The sequence below is a fragment of the Dendrobates tinctorius genome, unplaced genomic scaffold (assembly GCF_039654945.1).
Source record: "Dendrobates tinctorius isolate UK_male_01 unplaced genomic scaffold, ASM3965494v1 ptg000009l, whole genome shotgun sequence".
In the NCBI taxonomy this organism is placed as follows: Eukaryota; Metazoa; Chordata; class Amphibia; order Anura; family Dendrobatidae; genus Dendrobates; species Dendrobates tinctorius.
Window position 1 is genome coordinate 2,331,937 of NW_027361677.1, and position 25,548 is coordinate 2,357,484.

Consider the following 25,548-nt stretch of genomic DNA (forward strand, 5'->3'; position numbering starts at 1 on the left):
AACATCAACATACAAAAAGGTTGCCCATCTTATGCAAGTCTTGGATTGCCATCATACCTGTCCCGCCAATGGTTTTTCTGGATTTGGGTCACTATATGTCCTATAATAAACTATGTTTGGGTCAGTTGAATAATGGGAGTTTTTAGTATGACCGCCATAATATTGCTGCTAAAACCACTGTGTTTTGCCAGAATTTTGCAAAAATCACTTCCAAAACTGCACTACAATTACCACGTGAGAACATGGCACTTGGCTTCTTGTACATCTCAGACATTCAGAGCATGTCCTGTGAGGAACCTCTTTAAAAGGGTTATTCTAAGGTGGATAAGAGACCATGAGTTCAAGGCTCTGATATGCGCCATCGCTCCATTCATAGTTGATGGATTTGCCATAAATGGCGGAGTAGAGCACATGGCTATCTCCCGAAGTCCAGACATTGAATGGAGAGGAGCTGCCAATGTGCATCCATCGTTCCATTCTAATGGGTCATTTCAGGGATTGATGGGGGTGCCAGTCATGGGGATCCTGTGGATTGATAACTTGTCCAGTTGGGAATGGCCCTTTAAAAAGGGTTGTCTGGTCTAAAATGACAAGTCCATAGTCACTTTATGCAACTGTAGACTTGTGAATCCTCACATCGCGCACACTGTGAGGCTTCTCCGGTGTTACCGCCAGGAATGACGGTCATGTGACCTCGAGTAAGAGATTTGCATACTCCTGGCTAGAATCCGACTAGTCTGTCTCCAGCCTCACGCAATACACTTCCATTGAGTAAGGCCAAAAACAGTCTAAACAGATTCTGCTCGGGAGTATGGATCACACATACTTACAGTCACATGACCGACGTTCCCAGTATTGGCACCGGAGAATCCTCACAGTGTGTGCCATGTGAGGATCCACAAGTCTGCAGTCACAGAGTGCAGTATTACCCTTTGAGATCCAACCCTTAGAATCACAGGATCCTCTGGGGCGTGTCTATAGGCTGCTTTGCATTATTACCCTTTGAGAGTCGCCCCTTGGAATCACAGGATCCTCTGGGGCATGTCTATAGGCTGCTTTGCATTATTACCCTTTGAGAGTCACCACTTGGAATCACAGGATCCTCTGGGGTCTGTCTTTCTGCTGCTTTGCATTATTACCCTTTGAGAGCCATCTGTTATGATTGGGTCACCGAGGAGGAAAGCAAGACCAAGCTAAGCCACAGAAAACCAGTGGTTGGTAACTAAGCAGATTGCAGACCCCTGATCCTATCCACACAACTAGCAGTAGCCGTGTAGCGTACCTACGATGATCCTAGATGCCTCGACACAGCCGGAGAACTAAATAAGCCTAAAGCAAGAAAGGGGAAATCTAAACTGCACCAGAGCAGACCCAAAAGGAATAGACAGCCCGCAAACATATATTGTCGGTGAGACAAGATGAAAACACAAATGCAGGTAGGAAAATAGACTGAGCAAACAATAGGGCCCACACTAACTAGACAGGACAAGAAAGGAAAGACTCTGTCTGCAATCACGCAAAAAACCCTGCAAAAAATGCCCAACACGTCTGATAGAAAAATACTGAAGTCACTAGACTTCGCCCACTATATCAGCACTGTGGTATATTCTGAAAGCAGAGCAAAAAAAGAGGCCAATCTAATAAGGGACAAAAACAAACTGGCACAAGCAGTAACATAAGGATGGAAATTCAGCAAAGCTGGAGCTTGCTGACCACACAAAACTGAAAAAGACAAAACCAGATCAAATGTGAACAATAGCAAAAGAACACTTAGCTGAGCATGCAGGGACTGAGCTGGAAACTAAGACCTCAGGAGGCAGGAAAAATTCACCAGCAGGGATAGAGGGAGTCGGCTGTCTTAAATCCAGTCAGAAACTCCAGATCTCCAGTTATCCTCCTCATTATCAGTTGGCAAGCATCTGTTAATTAGATCAGCTCCATTACCTCCAGTAACCACCAGAGGGAGCCTGGAAAGAGAACTCGCGACCCCTCTGTCAATATAACCAGCTCCACTACCTTCACTAGTAACCAGAGGTAGGCCAGAAAGCGAATTCACAACAGCCATCCCTTGGAATCCCAAGATCCTCATGTCTTTAGGCTGCTTTGCATTATTACCCTTTGAGAGCCACCCCTTGGAATCACAGGACCCTCTGGGGCATGTCTTTGGGCTGCTTTGCATTATTACCCTTTGAGCTCCACCCCTTGGAGTCACAGGCTCTTCTGAGACTTATCTTTAGGCTGCTGTGTATTATTACCCTTTCAGCTTCACTCCCTTGGAAAGACCACTAGAATTTGCACTAAGGAAAAAAAATATTATATCTGTGGAACAAAAAATAAGAGGCTAAATACTAAGGGGAGTAGTTGGAATAAAATAAGAGCAAAAACTGAAAACGTTTGACCTGGTGCAAATGTAGTATGGATATGTGGTTTTATTCAAGTACACTTCTACACACATGGTACAATATTTCTTTTGGTCTTTTCTGTATGCTGTCCATCAGGGTTTCAGATTGACTTTGTACAAGCTCTAGATTGGTAGCATAAGAGAGTTGATGAAAAACAAAACTTTTTCTGATTATTTTCCTTTTGATACCTAGAGAAGTTATTTTTCTTTTGCTTCCCTACTGTTTTTTTGCAAAGAAAAGGACATGACACAAAGGAAAGGAAACCATTACAGAATGTAAAGTATACAGTACATTATATAAAAGGCTCATACAGAAGACCATAGTTTCGGTCCAAGTGCAATCTGACTATACATCGGAACGCACTCATTCCTAGATGAACAGAAAATCCTCGTTATTAGTTGACCTAAAAATTAGTGACAAAAGATTCTTGTAAGAGAACCAGGACCTTACTGCTGAATATTTTGAGGATAAGCAGAAAATCCTCTGTATTAGTTTACTCTAATGTATTCTTTATTTGAACAGTAGAAGTATATCCAGAATTTTCATTCATAAGGTCAAGGAGCTAGGGATAAAGTAGCTCTGTCTAACAAACGTCTTTCATCACTAGTTCGTAGTTCTAAGATCTTCGCACTTCTGAAGATTAAGGCAAGGTTATTGTCAGATGGCTTAAAACTTTTACTTTGACTGTCTTATGCTTGTGTATTACAAATCTCATGACCATTTAGTCTTAATTCCACCCCGAGTGATCATGGAGACAACCTGGTTTATAGACCTTTACCGTTGAAAACCCAATGAATTGGTGGAAGTTTTGCAGCCTTAAACATAAAATACCAAAACATAGGAATGAATAAAGTGCAAACCTTTGGATAGTCCTCTTTTTTTCACCAGTTCAACTATACAAAAGAATAAAGTTGACTACTTGCCTTTGAAACAGGGGCAGATCTTCCATACAGTGGCAGCTCCTTCTCGGTTATATTGTCCAAGAGCTAATTCCATGTAGAATAGCGGCATTCCGGCAATGATTAGGAATAGTGTGTACGGGATTAGGAAAGCACCTGGAAGAAAGAAATAACTAATGACTAACAAATACTTTGAGTCAGTTTTCCAAGCTGCATTCATATCCCGCAGACACAACGAGTCACAAAGCTTGTCATTGAGTTTTGAAGGTTGAGGACATGGAAGCCAACAATGTGCAACGAGACGGATTTATGCAATTAGTTCTAAACAGCTGAAAAATGGCTAAAAAAAAGTCACAGGCTAGAAGAGCAAATACACAAGATGTACACAGCTATAAAAGACCACTAGCATTTAGAGGGCACTACCCAGGGGCGGACATACCGTAGGTACCACTTTTGCAGCCATACAGGGGACCAAAGAGAAGTGTCTTCTCTCAGAGACACATAAAAGTGCCACCATACTGTTTTTGCACAGGTGCCCTTTTAGGTCTGCATCCGCCCCCATGATACCATCACAGGGGACTTTATGCATCAGATCACTTTATTATAGGTCTGTATAGCACAACTGGCCAGATGTATAACACTGCACCATACAATGATTCTGTATATCAACCCCCTAACGACCAGAGGTATTTTTGTTTTTGCATTTTTGTTTTTTTTTTTGCTCCCCTTCTTTCCAGAGCCATACCTTTTTTTTATTTATCAATCAAAATGGCCATATGAGGGCGTGTTTTTTGGTGGGACGAGTTGTACTTTTGAACGACACCATTGGTTTTAACATATTGTGTACTGGAAAACAGGAAAAAAAAATTCCAAGTGCGGTGAAATTGCAAAAAACGTGCAATCCCACAGTTGTTTTTGTTTTGTTTTTAAACCATGTTCACATGTGTCATTATGATTTTCCAGGTCATTACGAGTTCATAGACCCCAAATATGTCTAGGTTCTTTTTTTATTTAAGTGGTGAAAAAAATCCAAACTTTGGGTGGAAAAATAAAACGCCATTTTCCAAAACCTGTATCGTCTCTATTTTTCTTGATCTCGGGTTGGGTGAGGGCTTATTTTTTTGCGCCGAGCTGACGTTTTTATTGATACCATTTTAGTGCAGACACGATCTTTTGATCGCCCGTTATTGCATTTTATTGCAATGCAGCAGCGACCAAAAAAAAATTAATTCTGGCGGTTTCGATTTTTTTTCTTGTTATGCCGTTTAGCGATCAAGTTAATTTTTTTCCAATAAAGGTCTTTTTTACAATGACTATGGGGTTAGTATTGGATAGGAGTCTTATAGACGCCTCTCCATTATTAACCTGTGGGCTTGATGTCACCTAACAATACAATGGGGACATTAACCCCACAAATATTACCCCACTTGCCACCAGGGGATACAGGGGATATGGCAGCCAGAATGGATTACTCGGCCGAATCAGGCAGTATACAGAGGCTCTTACCTACACTGGGTGAGACCATTCCAAAACCTTTATATGGTTATTGACCTACATGTGGTATATGAACAACCTATTAGGTTTCCTTTCTCAGATATTAGTGGTACTGACACAATTAGCCATTTACAGCAAACTCTTGCTTCAGCCGGCTGTATCTACAGGACAGGCCTGTCTGGGTTCTTATCCAAGTGTCTTGTATTGCCTTTATATTTTAATGATATAATACTGTAAATGTTAAAATTTTATTATCCCCACCTTCGCTTCCATCAATCCGGTTATATGCTTGAACGTATTGAACATAAGACATTCAAATAAAATATGTCCTCTATTTTCAATGGCTACAGTTAAACTAAACTTTTGGGGTTTTTTAATACCTTAAAACAAACTTGAGGCAATGTAGCGTGGAAATGTTAAAAATGGGTATTTGGGATTAGCAATCATCCTGTACATCTGGAGATAAACTCTCTATATCCCGATGACTGTAAATGATTCCATTATTCGTGCTGTGTGGACGGTCATGTATTAGTCATCTGGAAAACTGTAGCTGTGCAGACACCTATTAAATTTATTTGTAGGGAACACGCTAGTTTAAACAACCAGACAAGCCTTTAACCAAAAACGTCATAAGAATATTTTAATAAATTCTTGAATTGCCCACAAAATAAAACATTTTTAGACTATGTTCACACCAACATTTAGGATTTCATTTCCTCTGTTCTAACATATGAACAGATTAAAAAAAATACTGGAGGCCAAGAGATTCATCACATACTTGACACAAACAATGACAGACAGTCCTCATTTCTGTTAATGGGGTCTATCCGGTTCCCATCATGGGGACTGTCATTTTAAATATAAAGTGGTCTCAACTGAGCAATATTCCTTCTCTGCTTTCCAAAAAGGGAAGAAAAGTCTATCAATAAATGATCCTGCATTTGTAATGTAGCTTTGTCAAAGGTCACGTGGAGATCTAAAATGGCTACCATGGACAAGCTTAGTTCAAGCTAATCCACTTACTAGATCCCAGGGGTTGCCCTGGACTTCACTCTTTGACACCAACAAAAGGATCTTGATTTAAAACACGGGAACCCTGGGCTGGAGCACTGAATAAGCTGCTGTACAGTGCTGCAGGCTTGCAGGAGTGGTAAGCTAGCCGGGTCAGAACCAAGAGGGTTGGAAAAGTACAAGATCGGAAGATGCAAGAATAGACAATAAAACAAACCATGGTAAAAGAAAAAAGCAGGAAACAAGTACACTGTACTGGAGCTGAACAAACAAGACTGAACCACAGGAGAACAAGACTATATGGCAGCTTCCAGCAGTAAGCTGGAAGCTTAAGTATGCTGTGGTGCCATCTAATTGAATGGGGCAGGAAGCTGATAACGCCAGGTGGACAGCACACACCCACACTGACAGACTGACAGGTCGCAGCCACCCTAATCTTAGTGGCTGGACCAAGCCTGCACTGTCCAGAGGTTCTGGTTCCAACGTCTCTTCTATCAGCAGCGCCACCCACAGAATGAATAAGACAGCAGCTAGCAACAGAAGCAAACATTGCAGAGTAGGTCCTTGTGGAGATATGGCAACACTGTAGAGATGAAAGGGTCCGTTACACAAATTTCTGCTGTTGCTAATGGTACTCATTTACCATCAGAACTTGGATTAAAGCTGCATTTTTAAACCAGAGTGTGATTTCTGGACTTCCCGTGGGTGTCCTAGGCCTGACCTCCCTAACCTCATAGACATACGTGATTACTTAAATCAAGTGAGAAGACCTATGGCCAGTCTGGAAATCACGGTATGCACACAGACCGTAAAACATGGACATGTGAATGCAGCCTAAGACTGTGTTGGGCACTATGTGGAGTAGGTGCATGTGTAATGGTTAAAGATGTTGTCCACTATTGCAGAACTCTGGCTTAATTCTTTCAGTGCCCCATATAAAACAAAAACAATCAATATTCCTCTCCCTCAGCGGCACCATGCCTGCGATGTTGGCACTGCTTTTCACAGTGGGTAACACGATATTGTTGTGTCACTTGACCGCTGCAGCCAATGATTAGCTGCAGGCCTTTACTATTGCATCAAAGCAGTCATCTGCTCAAACTCCAATTTCAAAATTAGGGTCAGCACGGTGGCTCAGTGGTTAGCACTGCAGACTTGCAGCGCTGGGATACTGAATTCAAATCTCACAAAAGACAACATCTGCAAGGAGTCTGTATATTTTCCCCGTGTTTGCGTGGGTTTCCTCCGGGTTCTCCGGTTTCCTCCCACACTCCAAAGACATACTGATAGGGAATGTAGATTGTGAGTCCCACTGGAGATTCTGCTGAATATGATAGCGCTATACAAACAATGCATAATTAATGAATAATAAACTGATTAGTAAAGGCTGTAGTCGGTTAGCAACTGTTCACTGGCTGCAGCGGTAAAGTGACAACATCACCCATTGAGAATAGCAGCGCTAATATTGTAAGCCACTTTCTTGTGTGGGAGGTGATGTTTGATTTATGCATTTGTTCATTTGCTATATTTCATTTAGGGCTCAAACTCATCTGCGTGAAAAATGGATTTAAAAAAAATGCACAGCACACAGATCACGCGTGTACCATCTGATTTTAACTCGCCCATCTACTAGAAAACCCCTCAGCCGAGAACAGTAACTTCGTCAATTCTGACACTTGGCCTCAGTTTTTCCCTATTGCCCCAATGTGAGGACAAGTGGGGTAAAAGTATTGGGGTTGATGTCTGCTTCATACTGGCAGCTGCCAATACAATGCTGACAAACCCCAATACTATTACCCCACTTGCCACCGCATCAGGGCAAGTGGGAAGAGCAGAGGATAATACTATTTCTGGGGCGACTGAGAGATGATGTTTTCAGTCTGTCAGGGGGCAAATATCCACGATCCCTTCTTAGCATATTAATGTATCAGCCCACAGCTGTCTGCATAGCCTTTGCTGGTTATTAATTATAGGAGGGGCCCCCACATTATTTTTTTGGGGGGTCTGTCATTTTAATAGCCTGTAAAGGCTAAGTATACAGCTGTGAGCTGATATTAATAGCTCGAGAAGCTCCATGTTTATTACCCAGCTAACAGGCTATAAACATCAGCCCCCAGCTGTCCATTTTCCCTCAGCTGGTTATTTAATTTTTTGAGGCGAACCCACGCCATTTTCGTCTAGAATTTATTTCTGACTTAAATGCACGCAAAAGAATGAATATATATCTCAGTCACATATTTATACCTATCTATTGAAGAATATTTTGTTAGAAAACTATCTTTAAATGACAGAATTTTACTCTATGTAAAAGCGAATGTTAAAATCGCACTGCATACGATGCGCATGTCATGTCATACGGATGTCATATGGATGCTATGTGACAAAAATCGCATTGTACTTGCATGACACACGTCTGACTTTTCAGGAACAATGGACCAATTTTTTTAAAGCTGATTGATAGGAGCCCTTATTGAGTGGTATTTCCAACTCAGATCTTTTTGACAAATTTCTAGAATATGCCATATGTGTTTGATAAAGTATTTAAGGCACCAGAGTAGTTTAGTTTTTGTACTGCCCAAAGTGCATCATCGTGCAATGTTTCAGCCAACAGATGACCTTTATTAAGCCAAAGTGACAAATAACATAGGTATTTAGTTTTGTAATTAGCTTGATAAAAGCAGTCTGTTTGCCGAAACATTGCTTGATGATGCACTTTGGACAATAAATTAACAAGACAACTATTCTGGTGCCTTGGAAATACTTTATTCCTTGGATGTGTTGGCAACTTGGTGGTGTGAGAGCAGGATTTATTTATCTATCTGGACTCTATTTTGGTTATTCTACTTGCATCTCCTTTTTTGTGGAATGGTATCTGAGCCAGTATGGGTGTTTGGAGATAAAGAGTCATGTGCATTCCTTTATCTAATGGAACTTTGAGATAACACATAGGAAAGTGAAAATAAAGCCCCCATCTCACATAGCGAGATCGCTAGCGTGATCGCTGAAACGTCACCGATTTTGTGACATAACAGCGACCTCACCAGCGATCTCGCTACATGTGACACGCAGCGATGACTGGCCTCCCCGCTGGATATCGCTGATCGTGCTCAAATGTCCTGGGCCATTTTTTCATCGTCGGCATCCCGCTGGCCAGTAGGCATCGCTGTGTTTGACGCCGACGAGCGACCTCGTTGTCGATGCAGAATTCAGGGACGCAGGTGGGAATCGTCAGAATAGCTGCTGTGTGACAAGGTACCAACGACCGCCGAGGTCGTTATAGGGATCGCCGGATCATTGCTGCATCGCTGAAGAGATCTGTCCGTTTGGCAGCTTACTAGCGATCATGTAGCGATGCACCAGGTCGTATCGCTGTCGGGATCGCTGGTGCGTCGCTATGTGAAACGAGACCCTAAGAAGTAGAACCACACCTAAGGCCAGGGATCACACATGCGAGAAACACGGCCGAGTCTCGCATGTTAATACCCGGCACTGCCGCCGGCACTCGGGAGCGGAGTGTGCGGCTACATGCATTTCTATGCAGCCGCATGCTCCGGTCCTAGTGCCGGCGGCAATGCCGGGTATTAGCATGTGAAACTTTGCCATGTTTCTCGCATGTGTGATCCTGGCCTAAAGTTTTCAGTTGGGTGTAGATAGTATTAACTTTAGTCAATGGTATGCTAATGCCAGCACATATGTAGCGATAAACTGAGTCATTTATATTGTTACAACACATGTCCAGTAAATGCCTATATATGAGTGACCGACGATGTAATAAACAGAGATCTGTCTTCATGCTCCATGTATCAGTGTGGCTCTCCGTGCACGGATTTGGAATTTACAATTTAATTTTAGAACAGGCGCAATGTCTCAGAACGTCCCACACCAAGTGGTGATGACAGTGGGAAGTTGTCTCGAGAAAGCAAGGGGACTGGGGTGGTGCAACTTAAAAACCACTATGGACAATATAGGTGTCATAGATGGGCGTCCTACCTTGAGAAAAGGGTCCATGGCTCTGCCGTTTTTGTGACGCCGAAAGAAGTGAATGGAGAAAACCACACAGCTTTCCATTTTTGTGGAATAAGACAGTACGTTCTGAAATAATTCTCTAAATTAAGGTGCACCGAGATCTTTCTTATAAGACGGTAGACATAGTGGTAATTTAGGCACACTTAGGAGGGCACAGAAATGCCTTTGTGAGCCTTTATACTGCCACATCCAAAACAGCAGGAAGAAACAGAATGTAGAAAACGATGAATAAATGGATACATTCCCCCAGTCCATGAATGTCACAACATTACTCTATGTAATGTAATTAGACGCAGTTAGGGCCGGCAGACGCAGAATAAATTTCATTTTGGTTACATTCGGCCACAGTAACTAATAGTGCTCTATACTGATTATTTTATTCTGCCTGCAAGGGTTTGTTCTGCAATGTCCCACTTTAAGATTAAAGGTGATTTTATTGATTGTTTCTGGAAATTAAATTTTTTTTTCAACAAAACTAAAAACATCCACTCTGTGTAGGATTAAGACAAAATTGGCAATGATGTTAAGGATCTGTGTGGGTTCAGATTAGGAAGGAACTCAGTCATCACCAAACCAAGATTGAGTTTATAGTATCTCCGTTTAACAACAATCTTCTGAAAATACATTGATCCTATAAAAAAAAATTATATATATATATATATATATATATATATATATATATATATATATATATATATATACACAGATATATGAAAAAGGCACAGCAGCACCCTGTGAATGCCAAGACATATGATGTCAATGGAAATAACTTCCAAACGCTCTGTCCCTCAGCAAGATGAACTTACAGAAGCGAAGGTTCTTAGCGCATGATTTGGCCAATTAATGTGTGCCCGTCAACCGCGGCAAGGTGACACTTCTCTGACAGGTCCTGTCTAAACCCTTCCATATTCTACTGTATATGCCGCTTTCTGGTTAAAAAACCTACTATAATGGACAAACATGTCTCTCCTGGGCTGCAAGCCTCCAATTTGAATGGGCAAGTAGAACTGGTTGAGAACACCTGCAGGTCAATGGGAGGAGTGGAAGTGTCAGAGCAGACACACACATATATATATATATATATATATATATATATAATATGCAGCAACTCTACGGGGTTGGACCACAAAAAAAAAACAAAAAAACTTATAATCAATCCACAGGATAGGTGATAAATGTATGGTTTCTGGGACTCCCATCATTCATGAGGCTGAAGATCCTTTGAAGGGAGTGGTGGTCACATATGTGCACCATTTCTCCAACCAGAGTACTTATCCATCTCCATTGTCAAAAAATGACGTGGCAGAGAGCAGGCGTGACGCTGGACCCCCATTCACATTTATATGGGATCCTGTGGGACACCCACCATTCATGAGACAGAGGGTCCTTTAAAGGGAGTGGTGGTCACATATGTGCATCATTTCTCCATCCATAGTACTCATCAATCTTCATTGACAAACAATGATGTGGCAGAAAGCAGACGTGACACTGGACCTCCATTCACATTATTACGGGGTCCTGTGGATAAGTCCTAAAAGTGGTCCATGTTCTAATCTGTAATAGTTGTCCCCTTAAACTAATAGTGTTCAAAAAATCTATTTGCCAAGGTGTTCCTGTTTTGGGGATCCATCAACTCATGAAAGAGCTTTAAAGACCAGACTTGGTGCATGCCACTCCATTAACCCAGGTCTCAGGGAATGTTGAGGTATTCATCCTTTCTCTCTTATACTGGGATCTGGTCTGCACTGCAAAGGCCTCGGGGTTGCATCAATAGAAAAGCTGCTGGCCGGTGTAGCGAGGCAAGTCAACTAGACAACTCAGAAGACCAAGACGAACTCTGGTAAAAAGCTGGGGTCAAGTCTAGGGAGGTCATTAGACAGTGACACAGAAAAAACACAGTATGACAAACGTGCATGAATACTCTGTTGTAAAACATATGTAACAGTAAGCAGCAAGTGCTAGTGAAAGATGATAACAATAACAGGGTTTTTAGTTGATACGTTTTTTGCAAAAAAAAATGTATACAAAGCCACTCCACCACGTCACGGTCACCCTTCCCAGTCCTATCTAATGTATTTAAACCTGATCATGTGAACAATGCCTACATGAGCAGGGTTCAGAAAGGTGCTGCCCGGTATGGGCACGCTGGGCAAAATGACTCTTTATGTGCAAGTCCCACAAGAGAGAGGCTGGGATCTCCCAAAGCTAGCATGAGCAAGAAAATAATAAATTAAAAACACATGGGACATGCACAAAAATGAACAGGTCAATAAGACAATGTTCACACCACCCAAAGACTGAGACACAGAAAAAGCACACAGTATGACAAACGTGCATGAATACTCTGTTGGGTGGTGTGAACATTGTCGTAGAAGGGGACATCACTCCCCTTGCGGAAAAATAGTGCTATGTGGTGAGCAATGCATGCCGCTCAGCAATGACACCATCCCCGACTCCCCTGCGGTCAGCGCTGGCCACGGAGCTAGTTCTACATTTATTATTTAATGTCAGAAATCTTTGGCTCTCGCAAAAATCTTCTTATATTATTACAGCTAGAAACAATGATATACATAATTATCTGTCACCGACTGTAAAGCAAAAAGTAAATTACAGGATGAAATTCTTCAAAAGAAATTAAGGAAAAAGTATCAAGAGTCAGACTTTAGTTACTGGTGATCAGCAATGTTAGGCTGGAGTCACACTCAGGCTGGTTTCACACTTGCGTTTTTTTCGCGGTATTTTAGCGCTAAAAAACGCATGCGTTTTTTTTCCTATACTTTGCATGGGATGCGCTTATGTGCGCATACACATGCGTTTGTATGCGTTTTTCCGCGCATGCGTTTTTTTGCGGTATGCGCTCGGGCGCACAAAATGCATCCTGTTGCATTTTTTGGGCGTCCGACTTGCCTCAAAAAAATGCATGCGCACGCAATGCGTTTTTTTACAGCAAGACACCCATTATAAGTCTATGGGTGCGCATATGTGCGCATTGGCATGCTTATGTATGCGTTTTTTTGCGCATGCATTTTTTTTTTTACCATTAGTTGGACAATGGAATTTAGGGGTTTGGGTTAGAGTTAGGGTTAGTTAAGGGGGTTTAGGGCTAGGGTTAGGGTTAGCTAGGGTTTAGGGTTAGTATGGTTTGGTTAAGGGTTAGGGTTAGGGTTAGTATGGTTTGGTTAAGGGTTAGGGTTAGGGTCAGGGTTAGGGTTAGGGTCAGGGTTAGGGTCAGGGTTAGTAAAGTCATGGTTTGGGTTAGTGTGAGGGGCCACCTAATGTTGGAAAAAAACGCAAACGCGGTAAAAATGCAGTAAAAACGCATACAAACACATAAAAACGCTGCATTTTTTCATGCATGCTCATAAAAATGCTTGAAAAAAACGCAGCATTTGTATGCGTTTTTTCAATGCGTTTTTTGCGGGAAAAACGCGCTGCAAAAAAAAGCAAGTGTGAAATTAGCCTAACCGATGCAAAATACGGTCAGTATTTTACATGCGTAATACGGATGACAGACCCCTAAATAGTGCTCCGTATGTCATCCGTAATCAAGGTGTGGTCGCGTATTTTGCGCATGTCAGCATCCGTATGTAATCCGTATGGCATCCGTATGACGAGATTTTCTCGCAGGCTTGCAAAATGGACATATAATGGAGCCCTATGACAGGGTTTATAACAGAAACCAAAGAATAGATATAGACACATAGAATGCATATATATATATATATATATATATATATATATATATATATATATATATATATATATATATGTATTCTATGTGTATATATCTATTCTTTCGTTTCTTTATTAAACCTGTCAGCATAAGTTTACTGTATCGTGCACTGAATTGCCGGCTTTGCTAAAAGACACTGGGTGCGTATTTCTCGCAAGTCACATGTGTGGTCCGTGTGTAATCGGTATTTTTTGCGCACCCACAGACTTGCATTGGCGTACTACGGGCGTAGTACGCTGACAATCGCAGCGCACGGAGCGTAGGATACGGAGGAGAAATATACGCCTGGTGCGAGTGACCCCATAGAAAATCATTTGTCCGTGTCTAATGCGTGCTTTTAGCGCCTCTCACTCTCCCGTATTCCTCGCCAGTGTGACTCAAGCCTTAGGCGCAATCCCAAATGACAAGATGCAGTGAGAACGAAATATACAATTCTATGGGGCATACATCACTTGTTTGATTTTCTCAATAAATACACCAAATGTGGGTTACATCACTTTTAATATGCAATTTGCCTTTTCCCAGAGGAGCATCCATGGCCTATAAGTCTCCTCACTCTGGCATGCCAGGCCTGTCTTGTCATGCTCCACAATGAGAAACGTTACCCCTTAGATCACTTTTAATGCACCTTAGAAGTGTGCAGAAGGCAGCTATTACTAGCAATCCCATATTCCGAGTCTTTGAGCCCATGACCACAGGAAGGTAGTTGACCACTACTGTTCTAACTCGCGTACCTGGATCTCTCCCACTATGACATAGCAGTGGAAGATTTTGCTAGAAATCATCTCAGAAATATAAGGCTATGTTCACACGTAGCGGAACTCTCGCGGAAGTTACCGCGATAATTCCGGAATTCCATTCCGCGGGAAAATCGCATTTTAAATACCCACGATTTTCCCGCGGAAAAACTAGCGAATTGCAAGCGTAATTAGCTTGCAGAATGCTAGCATTTTCCAAGCGATCTGGAGCATCGCTTGGAGAACTGATTAACAGGTTGGACACACTCGTCAAACATAGTGTTTGACAAGTGCGATCAACTTTTTACTACTGATGCTGCCTATGCAGCATCAGTACTAAAAGATAGGATGTAAAAAATAATACAAAAAATAAAAAATATTGTTATTTTCACCTTCCGGCGTCCCGCGCAGCCTTCCCGCTCCCACGAGACCGCGACGCCATCGTGGTCATTCTCGCAAAGGATTACTGGGATCGGGAACGTGGAGAGAGGCGGTAAGGCTGCGCGGGACGCCGGAAGGTGAGAATAACAATATTTTTTATTTTAATTCTATTTTTTACAGGGATATGGTACCCAAAGCCCGGAGGACAGTCTCCTCTCCTCTGTACCGTGGGTACCATCCGCAAATGTTCTATTTACTTTTCGCATGGTGGGCACAGCCACATGCGGAAAGTAAGCAGAACAATGCATTCCTATGTGGGCGGAATCACCGCAATTCCGCTAAATTAATGAGCATGCTGCCTTTTTTACCGCGAAGCGATTCCGCCACGGAAAAAAGAGCAGCATTAGCACAGCATTGCGGAATCCCATAGGATTGCATGGGATGCTTATTTTTCGCGTTTTCGTGCGTTTAAAACCGCCGCGAAAACGCAAAAAAAGCAGCCTAAAAGTATGTTCTGACTATCGCATTCGGCCAGCAGCTGCATCTTGTGACAGTTTCACATGCATGCTCGACTTATTAATTACATATGCATGCTTGCCTAAGAACTGTGGAATAAGCCGCTGATGGAGAACAAGCCTAATCCATCACTCCTTTGTTACATCATAACAGGAGAGCATTGGCAGGCCGCTTTACAAATTAGATGATCTACAGCAGGGTTCCCCAACTCCAGTCCACAAGGGCCACCAACAGATCATGTTTTCAGGATTTCTTTTGTATTGCACAGGTGAAGCAATTATCACCTGAGCAATACTAAGGAAATCCTGAAAACATGATCTGTTGGTGGGCCTTGAGGACTGGAGTTGGGGAACCCTGGTCTACAGGTCCCTCTAAAGTGGATCGATTGCCTTTAAAGTTTCCATACATGTTAGTCAGCCGAATCGGTTTTGCCATTTCATCTGAAAGCAGCATAATGTAGAGGCAGAGACCCTTATTCCAGCAATGCATCTGTGGCGCCCCTGATGGTTCAGTTGCCACAGAGGTACTGCACCTCACCAAGAGGTGCGGTACCCCACTCTCAGGTAAGGAGGGAGAACCACCCAGGACTGTAACACCTGCACCCAACACACACTATAGCAGCAGGGCACCCTGGATGTACCCTACGGGAGAATGATCTCATCCCTGTCGGGGTAGTAAAGGGTGTTGGGAGGTGGGTGGAGATGGTAGGAGTAGGGGAGGAGCTTAGAGAGCAGTGCAGAGAGAGTGAGTCATACATGAGGAGAAAGTGAAAGTGGAGAGACGTGTGGTGAAGCAGCTTCCTGTCAGGAGGAGCTGCAGGAGAGAAACAGAGTCGGTCGGCAGGAGGAAAAGCTGGAGGAAGGAAGGAGCTGACAGGACTAGTCAGTTAGAGTGCTGACATGAAAGTTAGAGAAGACGTAAAGAGGGAGAAGGAAGCTCCCGGGAGGACAGAAAGGAACCTAGAGACACGGCGCAGCGACCATACTGCCTGTGGGACTTGTTCCACGCCGAAAAGGTCGCAGTGGGGCACCGGCCTCCTAGCCTAGTGGAGAAATCATCAGACTCAACTAGCAAGCCGGAGGTAGAGGCACCTTTAGGTGTTGCAGCCACAAGCCACAGTTATCTTCACCGAAAAGGCAGCCATATAGGAGCAAGGGGACGCAGAGAGGACATCGCCAAACAAGGTCTGCGGCTGCTGGCTTAGAACACTGACTGTGAGGTGTTGGGCAGGAGAGGCGGTCAGCCAACACAGTGAGACGGCAGAAGAGGCATATACTGAAGGGAGTCCTGAGAAGGTGGATCCTTATCTACCTGAGCATTTGCTGGACCCCTCACCTGGAAGACACAGTGCCAAGAGGGTATCTGTGTACACAAGAACTGTGAGTAAAGCATTAGAAACTGCACCCAGCTGTGTCCTCTGAATTCTTCCTGCATCATCTACTCAGCACTGCTACATCCCTTGCCAAATACGACATCATTACTATCTAGAACATATTACAACTGCCCTGGGACAAAGCTCTGCCTGTGGAGAGCTGTACCAACTTTGCTGCATCACCATCAGTCCCAGAGGATCTGCTCTGCTGTGCTGGTCACCTCTGACCAGAAACAGTAGCGTAGCTACCGGGGGGCAGAGGGGGCTGTGGCCCTGGGCCCCGAGCTCTGAGGGGCCCACTGAGCTTCGCTACTGTAACTGTATCGGCGTGCACAGCGCGCCCATACAGTTACATTCTGCGGCAGAGCAGGGAGAATCGATCTCCCTACTCTGCTGTCCAGCCGCTATGGGCCCCTGAGAAGGCGGTGGGGGGCCCTGGTGCCAGCAGTGGGCCCCCCACCTCACAGCCAGCAACGTCGTCCTGAGCTTTTGTGCGCACAGGACCTGTGATGAGGTCACAGGAGGGGCGGAGTCAGGGGGTCACATGATCAGGGGCTTCAGCACAGGGCTCTGCTGTGCTTGTTGTCATGGTGCTGGATGAGGTGAAGTAAGTTTCAGTGTGGGGTCAGGATTGGTTTACAGGGTGGATGTAGCAGAGCTGTGTGTGTATGAGGTGTACAGAGCGGAGTCGTGTGTGTAGGTGTAAGGAGCAAAGATATGCATGTATGAGGTGTACAGAGGAGTGGAGCCGCGTGTGTATGGGGTGAGCAGAGCTGTTTGTTTACGGTGCGGACCCAAGTGTGTACGGGGTGTACAGAGCAGAGCCATGTGTGTGCGGCGCGTACGGAGTGGAGCCATGTGTGCAAGGTGTATGGAGTGGAGCCGTGTGTGCAAGGTGTACAGATTTGAGCCGTATGTGTACGAGGTGTATGGTGCGGAGCCGCGTGTGTAAGTGGTGTGCGGAGCAGAGCCTTGTGTGTACAAGGTGTACGGAGCGGAGCCAGGTATGTACAAGGTGTACGGAGCGGAGCCGCATGTGTACAGAGTGTACGGAGCAGAGCCGTGTGTGTATAGGGGGTGTGGAGCAGAGCCGTGTGTGTATAGGGGGTATCAGGTGCAGTAACAGGGACACATACGGCAGCAGAGGCTTAGCATTGGGGTATCAGGTGCAGTAATAGGGACACATACGGCAGCAGAGGCTCAGCATTGGGGTATCAGGTGCAGTAATAGGGACACATACGGCAGCAGCGGCTCAGTATTGGGTTATCAGCTGCAGTAATAGGGACACATACGGCAGCAGAGGCTCAGTATTGGGGTATCAGGCGCAGTAATAGGGACACATACGGCAGCAGCAGCTCAGTATTGGGGTATCAAGTGCAGTAATAGGGACACATACGGCAGCAGTGGCTCAGCATTGGGGTATCAGGTGCAGTAATAGGGACACATACGGCAGCAGTGGCTCAGCATTGGGGTATCAGGTGCAGTAATAAGGACACATACGGCAGCAGAGGCTCAGTATTGGGGTATCAGGTGCAGTAATAGGGACACATACGGCAGCAGCGGCTCAGTATTGGGGTATCAAGTGCAGTAATAGGGACACATAAGGCAGCAGTGGCTCAGCATTGGGGTATCAGGTGCAGTAATAGGGACACATACGGCAGCAGTGGCTCAGCATTGGGGTATCAGGTGCAGTAATAAGGACACATACGGCAGCAGAGGCTCAGTATTGGGGTATCAGGTATAGTAATAGGGACACATACGGCAGCAGCGGCTCAGCATTGGGTTATCAGGTGCAGTAATAGGGACACATATGGCAGCAGTGGCTAAGTATTGGGGAATCAGCTGGAGTAATAGGGACACATATGGCAGCAGCGGCTCAGTATTGGGGTATCAAGTGCAGTAATAGGGACACATATGGCAGCAGCAGCTCAGCATTGGGGTATCAGGTGCAGTAATAGGGACACATATGGCAGCAGCAGCTTAGTATTGGGGTATCAGGTGCAGTAATAAGGACACATACGGCAGCAGAGGCTCAGTATTGGGTTATCAGGTGCAGTAATAAGGACACATACAGTAGCAGAGGCTCAGTATTGGGGTATCAGGTGCAGTAATAGGGACACATAAGGCAGCAGCGGCTAAGTATTGGGGTATCAGCTGCAGTAATAGGGACACATACAGCAGCAGAGGCTCAGTATTGGGGTATCAAGTGCAGTAATAGGAACACATACGGCAGCAGCGGCTCAGTATTGGGGTATCAAGTGCAGTAATAGGGACACATACGGCAGCAGCGGCTCAGCATTGGGGTATCAGGTGCAGTAAAAGGGACACATATGGCAGCAGCGGCTCAGCATTGGGGTGTCAGGTGCAGCAATAAGGACATACGGCAGCAGAGGCTCAGTATTGGGGTATCAGGTGCAGTAATAGGGACACATACGGCAGCAGCGGCTCAGCATTGGGGTATCAGGTGCAGTAATAAGGACACATACGGCAGCAGAGGCTCAGTATTGGGGTATCAGGTGCAGTAATAGGGACACATACGGCAGCAGCGGCTCAGCATTGGGGTATCAGGTGCAGTAATAAGGACACATATGGCAGCAGCGGCTAAGCATTGGGGTATCAGCAGGATGAGGAGTTTGTGCAGGTTGGAGATAGATGGTGATGGGGCTGGAATATGAGAAGTGAAACGTGTCATTGTTGTATTCTCTGTAGCCGAGTCCTGGCTGGAGGAGTTGTAATGTCGGTCTAGGCCAGATGGAAAAGACGTGAAAAGTGACCGATTCCATCAGAAAGAACGTCAGCGGTAAGACACCAACTATACCTGTGCAGTAATCACATATGTTTTGTAGGACTGGTATTTACCACTGATCATATTACGGTAATATCCATGTTGGTCTTTATATAGGTATTATTTTCAGTAACAGCGCAGTCATCTCCTACATCCACTATTAGGGTGCGTCACCGAGTTGTAATCAAAGTTACCTAGTTAGGGGCCCACTCAGAAGTTTCGCCCCCCCCTGAACCGAAACCCTAGCTACGCCTCTGACCAGAAACCACAGGTGGCGTCATGAATACTTTAAAAACTTTATTACAAACTCATCCCTTGTAAATATCCCCTTTTATTGGACACCCAGGGCCACAGACCAGGTCACCGCCGCTGCGACACTGCCCTTTTAAGAAGTGGCCCGGTACAGAGTATCCCCACTGCCATGGTGGGTGATCCATATCACTTGCTCAGAAACTGGCTGTAGTTGCAATACAATCAATGTTTTATCAGCAGAACATTATCGCTCGGTGTCGTGTGCCAGGCAGTCCACCACCTGGGTTGACATATTGCTGGTGCAGCTGCATCAATGCCCTTCCAGCACCAGCGACTATTGAAGCTGAATGTGTGTTCTCGGACGTACATTCAGTTGAAATGTATTGCGTTCAGGGAATGACTGCTGGTGGAGCAACATCTGACTAAATTTGGCTATATACTGTATTTGAAGATATTTAGAGTTTGTGGCCAAATTGGAAAAGACAGAGCCTTTTTTGTAGAAATTTAGAAAAAGCATTTAAAATATTTATAAATAAAGATGTTAGAAATTGCCACTTTTTAGATTTTGGAGACAAACTACCACTGTTGTTGGAATAATGAAGCTACTTATGTAATTGTCAATTGAAAACATTTTATAATATTGTGACTACAGGTGAGATTACTCTATATGACATCCTAATATTTTTTTTAGTACTTGACCAATGTTTAATTAATTACCTCCAAGTTATTAAGCAAATTAAGTCACTGATTACGTAAGAGTCCTTTGGCACAGCTTAGAGCAAGTCTGAAAATAAATTTAATTCGTCAGTGTCCAATCCAGTCAATGTCATCAAATGTGAAATGTCCAAAAGGAAGTTCCAGGAAAGTTTAAGAGAGTTCAGGAAAATAAACCCTAATTAATGATCAGAATATGATCATCACTGAACGACTCAACCAGTAGGGATGAGCGAATGTGCTCGGTGATACTCTATTAAGGTGCTCGGATGCGCTCATTACTCGGCGAGTAATGGGCGGTGCTGGATGTAAATCTCGAATCCCCACTCCGCATTTTTGGCACCTGTTGCACAGCCAATAAGCTTGAGGGGGTGGGATCACTGTAATCACTGTAATGCCATAGCCATCTTGATTGTGGCATTACTGTGATTGGCTGGCCCGTCAGGCCTCAGAAGGACAGGCGCGACTGGCTCGGCATACTGACGCCATTGCACGGCTCTGTGACTTCATATTGGAGGGAGAGGGAGCTTGTCTAGGCCTGTGTACACAGTATAATGATTCAGAGGCCTGTAGTGTTGATACTGGTGCTGAAGCATCACACTAACAGTACTTCTAAGGGCTAAGAGAGAGAGAAAGAAAGAGAAAGAGAAAGAGAAAGAAAGAAAAAGAGAGAAAGAGAGAAAGAAAGAAAAAAAGAGAGAAAGAGAGAGAAAGAGAGAGAAAGAGAAAGAAAGAGAAAGAAAGAGAAAGAAAGAGAGAAAGAGAAAGAAAGAGAAAAAGAGAGAAAGAAAGAGACGAAAGAGAGAGAGAGAAAGAGAGAGAGAAAGAGAAAGAGAGAGAAAGACAGAAAGTGAGAGAGAAAGAAATAGAGAGAAAGAATGAGAGAAAGAAAGAATGAGAGAAAGATAGAGAGCGTGAGAGAAAGAGAGAGAGAGAAAGAGAAAAAGAGAGAAAGAGAGGAAGAAAGAGAAAAAGAAAAAGTGAGAGAGAAAAATTGAGAGAAAGAAATAGAGAGAGAAAAAATGAGAGAGAAAGAATGACAGAAAGAAAGATAGAGAGCGTGAGAGAGAGAAACAGAGAGAACGATGCAATAACAAGTTTAAAAAGTTTATCAGCCATCTCATTACCATTAGCAGTCTGAATAAAGATTTTTTTCAGGACTGGTGTGTGTTTTCTAGTAGTTTTGCAAGGAAATACATTGAATCAGCCATCACACTGCCATTTCTATGCCCCAAAAATTATTTTTTCTGGACTGGTGTGTGCGATGCTAACTAATCAGTGAAATAAATAATTGGCAGCCGCCATCTAGTTGCCATTGCTAGGCCAAAAAATTATTTTTATGGACCACTGTGTGTTTTCTAGTACTACTGAAGTAGCAGTAACTTGCCAGCGTCTGCGCAGAAGAACAATGAAGGCAATGCTCAGAGCAGGACGAAAAAGACAAGTATAATCCCGTTATTCCGAGGCCACTAGTACATGTCACAGGGTACTGTGACACTGATGGGAGGGGTGTGATATGGAAATGAGCACTGGAGGCAGGAGTTTTCTTCCAGGCACTGCACAGTCCAGAGCCTGGAAGAACTCATTAACTTAAAAGGATCAAGAGATAATTTCCCAACAACAGGACCGCAGCTATGAGGCACACAGATATGACTATTTGAGAAAATTACATCACTTGTATGCTCATAGTAATAGCTTGAAAACATCCCAGGGGGTGACATACTCTGACATTGTTTTCTCGTGACATATTGTACTTCATGTTAGTGGTAAAATTTTATTCATATAACTTGCATTTACTTGTGAAAAAAATGGAAATTTGGCGAAAATTTCGCAATTTTCCACATTTGAATTTTTAGGCCCTTAAATCACAGAGATATGGCACACAAAAAACTTAATAAATAACATTACCCACATGTTTACTTTACATCAGCACAATTTAGGAATCAAAATTTTTTTTGTTAGGAAATTATAAGGGTTAAAAGTTGACCAACGATTTCTCATTTTTACAGCATCATTTTATTTTTACGGACCACATCACATTTGAAGTCACTTTGAGGGGTCTATATGATAGAAATTACCCAAACGTGACCCCAAAAGTGACACCATTTTAAAAACTGCACCCCTCAAGGTGCTTAGAACCACATTCAAGAAGTTTATTAACCCTTCAGGTGCTTCACAGGAATTTTTGAATGTTTAAAAAAAAAATGAACATTTAACTTTTTTCACAAAAAAAATTACTTCAGGTCCAATGTTTTTTATTTTACCAAGGGTAACAGGAGAAATTGGACTGGAAAAGCTATTGTGCAATTTGTCCTGAGTACGCTGATACCTGATATATGGGGGGGGAACGAACCACTGTTTGGGCGCATGGCAGAGCTCAGAAGGGAAGGAGCGCCGTTTGACATTTTCAGCGCAAAATTGGCTGGAATTCATACCGGACGCCATGTCACGTTTGGAGAGCCCCTGATGTGCCTGAACAGTGGAAACCACACACAAATGACACCATTTTGGAAACTAGACCCCCCAAGAAACTTATCTAGATGTGTGGTGAGAACTTTGAACCCCCAAGGGCTTCACAGAAGTTTATAACATACAGTTGTACAATTAAAAAATCTTATTTGTTCAACAAAAATGATCTTTTCACTCCCAATTTTTATTTTCCCAAGGGTAACAGGACCCCAAAAGTTATTGTGCAATTTGTCCTGAGTACTTTGATACCCCATATGTGGGAGTAGACGACTATTTGGGCGCATGGCAGAGCTCGGAAGGGAAGCAGCACCATTTGACTTTTTGGTTGGAATTGAGATTGGACGCCATGTCGCGGTTGGAAAGCCCCTGATGTGTCAAAACAGTGGCAATCCCCCACAAATGACACCATTTTGGAAACTAGACCCCCCCCAAGGAAATTATCTAGCTGTGTAGTGAGCACTTTTAACCACCAAGTGCTTCACAGAAGTTTATAACGCCCGGGTGTGAAAATAAAAAAAATCATATTTTTTCCACAAACATGATCTTTTAGTCCACAATTTTTTATTTTCCCAAGGGTAAGAGGAGAAATTGGACCCCAAAAGTTGTTGTTCAGTTTGTTCTGAGTACGCTGATATGCCATATGTGGGAGAAAACTACTGTACGGGCACACGTCGGGGCTCGGAAGGGAAATAGTGACGTTTTGGAATGCAGACTTTGATGGAATGGTCTGCGGGTGTCATGTTTCCTTTGGAGAGCCCCTGATGTGCCTAAACTGTGGAAACCCCCCACAATTGACCCAATTTTGGAAACTAGACACCCCAAGGAACTTATCTAGATGTGTGGTGAGCACTTTGAATCCCCCAGTGCTTCACAGAAGTTTATTACGTAGAGCCATAAAAATAAAAAGATATTTTTGCCCCCAATTTTTTATTTTTCATGGGTAACAGGAGAAATTGGACCCCAAAAATTGTGGGACAGTTTTATAGGGCGGGTCGTTACGGACGCGGCGATACTAAATATGTGTACTTTTATTGTTTTTTTTTATTATTATTTCCAAAAAATGAATTAGGGATTTTTTTTTTTTTTATTTAGTGATTTTTTATAAAATTTATTTTACACTTTTTTTTTTACTTTATTTTATTGTCCCAGGTGGGGACATCACTATAAGGTGTCAGATCGCTGATCTGAGTTTGGACAGCACTCTATCAGATCAGCGATCTGACAGGCGCTGCACAGGCTTCCTCCCTGCCTGCTTTCAGCAGGCAGAGAGGAAGCCACCGCCCTGCAGGCCCCCGAAGGCCCCCGCGGCCATCTTGGGAAGGAGACCCTCCAAGCAGCGCAGCACATCGTGCTGCTCAGGGGGGCTCAGGGTAGCACGGAGGGAGCACCCTCCCTGCCGATGCTTCCCTAATCCCCCGGTACACTGCGATCATGTTGCCGGGTGTCAGCTGCCGGGTGATCATAGTGCCGGGTGTCAGCTGTGATAATCAGCTGACACATGGCCGCCATCAGCGGTGTTCCCCCCAGGGGCGCCGCTGATTGCGATGAAGTCCCATCCTTGGTCATAGGGGCCCGGGTACCGTGGACGGGATAGTACGTCAGATGTCAGAAAGGGGTTAAACTCTTGTTTGGGGAACAAATCCCAAAACACACGAGGTGTGAACTGGGATCAAAAAGCAGACAAAGCATACATACAAGTGGTTGGTGCCTGTGAAACTCAAACCCGACCTGGCAGTGTGCAATAATGGGAGAAATTTCATAGCAGGTCTGGGGCTATGCAGTTTAAAGCACATCCCCTTCCTGGTGCATGTGCTAAACTTAGAGGTGCAGAGCTTCCTGAAAAAACTATCCACAAATCAGAGCTACTGAAGAAAGTGCAGGTAGTGTGTGCACAATTTCGGTGTTCTCACCCCCTGATTACCGCCTGTCTATGCTGCATCGACACTTCTGCCTTTCTGCTCATGGGCTGATATGCGACGTACCAACAAGGTGGAACTCCACCTTGCACATGCTGGAGAGACTGTGCGAGCAGCAGAAAGCATTATTGGAGTTTCAGCTGCAGCACGGACGAGTCGCTCTGCAGTACAAAACCACTTCACCACCAATGACTTGGCCTCCATGCGTGACGTGTGTAACGTTGCGCTGCTTCAAATATTATACCATAGTGGCCAGCACTGATGACACCATCATCAGCATTACAATACCACTTATATGCCTGCTGGAAAAGAAACAATTCAGGCCATGATGGATAAAGTGGTGACACAGGAGGAAGAAGAGCTGGAGGAAGAGCAGAGCCAATTCACACCGTTATCAGGACTGTCGTCCACACATTGCTCAGAGAGTGGGTTACTTTCCATACCTTTGAACGACTAAACAACTAGCTGCACCCAGCCAGTCTTCAACTCTCTTTACTATTCGTTTCATTTGTGTGTCTCCTCCACAAATTAAAAAATAGATAAAAACTGTGTTGGCTACCTCCTACTTGTTAGGCGTCGGATTCCTGTAGATACACAACAGGAGTCCAGAGCCTCACATACTGCATTGCAGCAAGTCATTCCTGAGCCTAAGTCCCGCTGCCGCTCCACTGAGCATGCTCATAAGACGATCTCCCATTGGAGCTCGGGAGTCACATGCTCAGGTCCTTCCCCTGATCTGATTGGTCCATCTCAGAGATCTGGAAGGTCCCGGCAGCGCACGGCTATAAAAGGACCGCATGGCCGTTCGGCCATGCGCTAGTATAGACATTACTTGCTAGAT

At 44.0% G+C, this 25,548-nt stretch overlaps 1 protein-coding gene across 1 annotated transcript in view; it reads right to left on the reverse strand.

Annotated features, from left to right (window-relative positions):
• The window catches only part of SLC6A2 (solute carrier family 6 member 2), a 170,752-nt gene that overhangs the window by 69,464 nt on the left and 75,740 nt on the right, over nucleotides 1-25,548 (reverse strand). Inside the window, exon 3 of the mRNA XM_073581679.1 lies at nucleotides 3,326-3,457. Coding sequence (XP_073437780.1) covers nucleotides 3,326-3,457 — 132 coding nt within the window. The remainder of the gene's footprint in view (nucleotides 1-3,325; nucleotides 3,458-25,548) is intronic.